A 6,716-nucleotide genomic window follows, 5' to 3' on the forward strand; every position below is an offset into this window, starting at 1 on the left:
AGATCAAATACCAGGAATTTCCTGGGGTTGCCCTGGCGTGTAAATCCTCAGATAAAATCAAGCTGGTGTGAAGCCACTTGAGTTGGTTAGAAAATAAACAGGATCTGATGACCACTAGCAAACAAGGTTGGCCTCGGGTTACTTGGCAAGTTAGTTGGTCGGTCAGCAACGGTGGCATGGTGTCTTGCTTGAAGCTTCAGAGAAAGAGAAACTTGGGCACTCAGACCAGATTCTAGGTGATTCGAAGGCGGAAACCAGAGCTTTACTGCCTACCTTCCTGTCCTCCCTGAAGACCTTCCCTCAGGTAGCAGAGACCATTGTGGGGATGGAGTGTGTGAAGAACACTGATACCTAGTAGCTTGTAAAAGCAACTTTTAGCTGTCTTTTTCCTTTATTGAATTAAGGATAAAGAAAAAGATGCTCATTTCCAGGGGGCACAGGAAATGGACTTTATTTAGTCACCTGCTATCCACATGTGTCAGCATTCTTGAGATCTGGTTAAGATCTGACTAGAGATTAAAGCTTACATTTAATAAAGTAAGAAAATAAGGCTTGAAGCCCCTTTTTCAAAACTCACTTTTTTTTTTTTTTAAACAGACATCAGTAATTTTTGTGTAAGTCGTTGGTCTGACTTGGTTGAGCAAAGCTCTTTCTTACAGCATGGTATCTTTCTACCTTAGTCTCACACGTGCTTGCTTGGCTTCTTTCTCTATCTCTATCTTCCTTTATTTCCCTGTGTGTGAGTGTGTGTCTGTATGTGTGAGACAGAGAGAGCGTTCTGTGCCGATGACTATCTCTTTTTCTCTGCTCTGTCTCTGCTATTTCCACATTTTCTGACTTACAACAGAACTCGTCACAGTTGAATTCATGTGTGATGCCTTTTCCGTTTTTGCTTTTCCAGTTCCTCCAGGAGTGATTCAAAATGGAGCGCGGGTTCTGAGCCGAGGGCTGTTTCCCGGAGTCCGGCCATTGCCCATCACCCCCATTGGAATGACGGCCACGGTGAGGTAAGCAAGGAGCTTGCTGGGCAAAGCATGGGAAGGACGTCGTGTGGCCCACCTGGCATCTGAGGGGTGGAGAGAAACAGCCTCTGACTAGTGAGGGCTGTAACCTGGTTTCAGTTTTCCAGAAAGTTGAACTTAATCCCGGAGACCCCCACCCAAATGCCAGTTGCTGCTTCTTGGGCCGTCAGGTAAATTATCTTGGTTTCTTTCCAGATGAGAAGATGTTGAGGAATGTAATTGAGGGTAATTTTTATCCTGAGAAGAAGACAGGCAATGAGGGTAGAAGGAAATAGTAGGTGAGTTGTTCATTCGAATTGAGACTGAGGCCTCCAGCTATAGACTGAGCCCTCTACTTACCTACTCCTTCGACTTTGGGGGTGTGTTTGACCTCTCCATGCTAATTCCTGCATGTGAGGACCAAGTTCGCATCCCAGAGGAAACCACCTCAGAGAGGGGAGGAGCTGGGCCGAGGGAGAGGCGCGGTCAGACTCCTGGGGGTGAGCCTGGCTGTGAAGCCCCTGCTCTGTCCTCTTCCTGGTGGCTTTCAGCGCTGCCTGCTTTAGCCAGGGGATCCGGGGCAGGTACTGGTGTCTGGAACCTGATCAAGAGGGAAATGTGTAGGAACTATTGAGTCACAGAACGGTAAGTGGGCCGGTCCCAGCTGTGGGTCCAATGTGGTGATGTTTTCCCACAGTGATAGGAAGCGCCTTGTGCTTCTCGGCATCGTTCTCTGCCCCTTTGATGCAGAATCCTGGAGATGACAAGTAGCCAAGCTCTTTCTCGAAGCCGGACTAGCAGTGCCTTTGCCTCACCTTGTGAAAGCTACGTGTTCTGTTTCCCATCCTCTCTTTCCTGCCTCACCTCTTCGATGAGGTGACTTGAGACCACCAGCTGTTTTCTGACTGTCATTTGCAAGTACTAAGGACAGGCTTCCAGTTCGGGGGTCGTTCTCTTAGTGTCTTCAAGCCTGGCCTCCTGCTTGGCATGATCCTGCTTGGCATCATCATGCCTGATGAGAGGCACAGAAGGCCGGTGGGTAGAGAGGAGCCCTGAGCCAGATTGGCTCTCAGTGGGCCCGAGTCCCCATCTTCGGGGTACCCCCATGGCATACATCATCGCAAATTTTACTAGTTAGTGCCCTCTGGAGGCATTATTTTAATGACTGATTTTTCCCTCCTGACTACGTTCTGACTAGAAGATAAAAAACAGGGGAGTGTTGTTGCGTCTTAGCCAGTCCTGTGAGCACCTCCCACTGGTCCCTTCTAGAAGGAAAGGCCGTAGGTGGTTCTAGGGCCAGACTCAGGTATTGGCCAGTTCCAGTCAGGAGATGGAGACCATACAAGATGGATACTGGAACAGGTAACTTCAAGGAATAAAGGGGGCCTTTGGCCAGCAGAGTTACTAACCAGATGCCTGGAAGGGTAGAAAGAATTCATATCCCTGGGAGCCATAGCAGGAAGCAGCCCCAGCCCTCAGGCGGAGGGAACAGAGGGAAGAAGTTGGAACAGTTGCCCCTGGAGCTGAGCCTCAGACCTCTGGGCCAGGGACTGGCACCTGTGCCTGGGAAGGCTCCTGCCGTCCGGCAGGTGACTCTAGGGGCACGTGGAGAAGTGTCAGAAGAACTGCAGAGCGATTCAGCAGCTGCGATGAAGCAGAGGTGGGGTTGAGGAAGTGGAAACACCAACACGTGCTTGTTCCTTCTCCTTCACCTCCTTCTCAATCTCCCTGGCACCCCCAGTGGCTGGTCCAGCCCGCCAGCCCAGCATCCCAGACGCTGTGGAGGGTAGCTTGGGGCGGAGTGACAGCAGCTTCACGGAGGCATAGACCATTCCATGTCTGTCTGGCACTGAGCACCATAGGGGCTTTGAACAGAACTACTTTAGTAAAATATGCCACCCTTGCTAGCAGACACCAGTCTGGTTACCACTCGGAATAGAGACAACCAGCAGTGAAGCTGAGGTGTGGCTTTGTCCACACATGTCAAGATACCAGTTCCGCACCTTCTACCTCAAATGTCAGAAAAGTTAGGAGAGGAATGTTGCTATTTCATTGCTCTTCGCGAGCCCATTGATGCCATGTTTCCAACATGTACTTACTTCATGTCCCCGTGTTACATATTTTAGCAATAAAGTCTTGTTTTCTTAGACTTCAGAATCCTGCATACTTAACAGACTACAGTAAACATTCTGTGTCTTGGGATGGGGGGATGGTGTAACATGCTTTATTGCAACATCCGCTTTGTTGGGGTGTCTGGAACCAACTTGCAGTGGCTGAGGTGCACCTGTGGTGCCTTGTTACGTCCTGAAGGCCTGGCAAATAGAAAGTACTGAGATGTTCTCAGGAAGAGTCAACACTAACATAGCTATGTGGGTATTTACAGAATCAGCATCTTATAAACCCACTGAGGAGTATGGGCAGGGTGGAGCGGGGGCTATTCTGTTCCTTCAAGTTCTTTGTAATTTAAAAGAAGGTTCATTTGGCCATGTGTCTGTGGAACCGAAATTTAGCTGAGGTCAAACAGAAAATGTCCCACAGAGATGGGAGCAGCAGCCAGTGACCATGGGTTCCCAGGGCTGTTCAGATGTTGTGGGGGAAGGGGGGCCCCAGCCAGTTCACTGGGGCTGCAGGGAGCCTCATTAGCACCCACTCAAGATGAGTTTCCTATTCTGCTTTGTGCGATGGGTTTTCTGTGTGAGTCTGAGCGACTTTTCCTTAAATAAAAATATTTGTCTTTCAGGGATTTTTTTTCCTCCACTGAGTGGCAAAGGCCATGTTTGTTTGTCTTAACTCTGAAACTGTTATTGACATAGATGAAGTGTTACTTTTATTAGCTGATCATTACACAGCTTGTATTTGCTGGGTTCCTTTGCATATAATTATGATGTGAAGTCTCCTCCTAAGAGTATCTGTCAATAGAGTAATTGACTTTACGGTGTTGACTTTTTACTCAATAACCTCAGAGACTGGCCCATCCTTAGATGTTGGAAACCTGCTTATTTTTAAATTTGCCTGGGCATGGAGCCTCAAGACACATTATCCTCAAAATAACTGCTCAAAGGCCTGACACGTGTCCTCTCCTGCATTCTTAGTGAAATCACTTGCTGAGAATACGTTTGAATGGGACAAGTGATTCTAGCCCTAGAAGAACAGTTTCCAGCCCTCTTGGGGTACCAAGGAGCCCTGGGTTTCTTACATTCATAGTATTGGGGCTATCTCCCAGGTTGGGTCAATAGAGGCCACTTGCCTTCAGTGCTTCCACTTCTTTGACCCCAAGCAGAGATGAATTAAATGTCCAAGGCTTGACAGAATTAGGAGTGAACCAATGGGAGGGGTGTTATTCACATGGCAACAGCACCCAGAAATTACATGTCTGCACCAGGGAGTCAGGTTTCCCAGGGCCCATGTCCTGCAACTGTGACCTTGGACAGGTATACCTTCTAGCAGCAAAACCAGCTTCTATTTCATAGGTTATCAGGAGTAACACACAAATGTATGCTGGCAAATAGTGAGCATCACACAGGTGTTGGATGAATAAATAATTAGAACAACCCGATTCTGAAATGGGGAAGGACTTGAATAGACTTTTCTCCCAAGCAGATAAACGGCCAATAAGTATATAAAAAGATGTTCATCATCATTAATCGTTGAGAAATGCAAGTCAAAACTATAACCTTCTACCCATTAGAATATCTACTATCAAACCCCAACAACCATCCCCCCCAAATAAAACAGAAAATAGCTAGTGTTGACAAGAACATGTACACTGTTGGTGGGAATGTGAAATGGTGCAGTGGCGATGGAAAACAGTAGAAGAGCACCTGAAAGAACTGAGTTCCAAGTGTGTCCCTCCCTCAGACTTCTGCCTTTGCTGTGGTTCTTCTGGCCCAGAAATCTAAAAAGTGACCAGCAAACTTACTATGTGAAATCTAACCTATGTCCTGCGGTTGCTTCTCGGATTTCAGTGCTTTTCAGTCTGGGTGGCTTTGACTTTGACTTTTGTGTCGAAAAATCCTCTGGGCTATACCAAAGACAGAATGATTTGTGGAAGAGAGCTTTAGGCTCACTCTGCGCCCCAGGGGCTCAGGCAGAGAGGTGGTCACGTCAGTTTATGTCAGTGGTTTAGAAGACGGTCATGGTCTCTGTGGTCTCTGCAGCCTGGAGATGACCACTGAGTCTTGTCTCCTGAGATGTTGGATCCATGTGCTCCTGAGGAAGGGCTGTCCAGCTGGAGCTGGCAAGCGGGCCCTGGATTCCGTCCTGAATAGTGTTGCCTACATGAGTAATTAGAAACTCATGAAACTACCACCCAGCTTGAAAATGTAAATATTACTGAAAGGTGACCTTTGGCTTCTCTGAAAGGTGACCAAAATCCCAAATTTTATACTTGTTATGCTTGTGCTTTTTGAAGTATCATTAATTACACTTTTATTAATTTCCCATGATTCACAATACTGCATACAGCTTCATACCTCTGTGTGTGTAAGACTCAACTTTGCGCACTGTCAAGGTTCTTGTGTCCTTCCCATTACTGGTCTGATACCTTCTGCCTCTCCTCCCACTTCTCCTCCCCCTCTGGGGTCCAACATACTTTTCACAGTCTGAGTTATTTTTATTGTGATTTGTTTATTCATTTGCTTTGGCTATTTATAGTTCACATGCACCATTAGCCATTTGATAATTTATTCTTTTATTTTCTCACTTATTTTACTTAGCATAATTCTCCTTAAGTTCCATCCATATTGTCATAAAAGACAGATAACATCTTTTTTAAATAGTTGAGGAGTTTTCCACCTACTATCCCACAACTTCTTTATCCAGGCATTCACAGCTGGACATTTAGGTTATTGGTATACCGTGTGTATTCTGAATATTGATGCAATAGGCATAGGGGACATCTGTCTTTCAAAGCATTTTTTATATCCAGAAATAATATATTATTTCGTTTTGTTTGGGTTTCAGTTGTAACTGGATGCATACTATAGCTCTTCTCTTTTTTTTTTTTTTCACTTTTTAAAAAACTCACTTATTTTGTTTTGTTACATGTCATAATTGAGTCTTTTCCGTGGCTGCATGATATTGCATTGTGATCATATCATGGTTTTGTAAAAGACAGTTGAATTGTGTATTGTACTTTGCTCTTGTAAATAGTGCTGCTATGGAAATTCTTATACCTGTCTCCAGTTCTGTTGATGATGCTTGTTTAGGTGTGTAATTGTTGGTTGGTAAGGTATACACCTGCTCAGATTTACAAGGTGATCCCAGTTGTTTTTTAAGTACTTGTATGCATTTATTATGCTACTAGCAAAGTATAATATTTCCTATTCCGCAACATCCTCAATATTTGGAATTATCATTCTTTATCATTTCATCCAAACTAGTAAATATGTAATGGTATGTCATTGTGTTTTAATTTGCATTTCCCTTGTTACTAAAGATGTTGCAGTTTTCATATATTTAATGGCTTTTTGAAGGTGCTCTTTGGATGACCTCTTCAACATTTTGCTCCTTTTACTTTTGGGTTCTCTTTTTTCTTATTGTAGACATTTTTTTGTCAGTTATGGATATTAACCCTTTATTAATACCATGTGTTACAAATAGCTTTTCTAGATTTGTCACTGGTCATTGTACTCTCCGTAATAATATCTTTGATGAACAGAAGTTCTTAATTTTCATGATTCTTAATTTTTTTAAACTGCTGTCCTAAAAAAAAAA

At 44.7% G+C, this 6,716-nt stretch overlaps 1 protein-coding gene across 3 annotated transcripts in view; it reads left to right on the plus strand.

The window, feature by feature from the left end:
• Window positions 1-6,716, plus strand: part of FOXN3 (forkhead box N3) — a 349,499-nt gene that overhangs the window by 331,207 nt on the left and 11,576 nt on the right. For all 3 annotated transcript variants that reach the window (XM_012724503.1, XM_012724504.1, XM_004681634.1), the window contains one exon: window positions 902-1,007. In XM_012724503.1, coding sequence (XP_012579957.1) covers window positions 902-1,007 — 106 coding nt within the window. The remainder of the gene's footprint in view (window positions 1-901; window positions 1,008-6,716) is intronic.

Source organism: Condylura cristata, unplaced genomic scaffold, assembly GCF_000260355.1.
Source record: "Condylura cristata isolate star-nosed mole 26May11 unplaced genomic scaffold, ConCri1.0 scaffold00013, whole genome shotgun sequence".
NCBI lineage: Eukaryota > Metazoa > Chordata > Mammalia > Eulipotyphla > Talpidae > Condylura > Condylura cristata.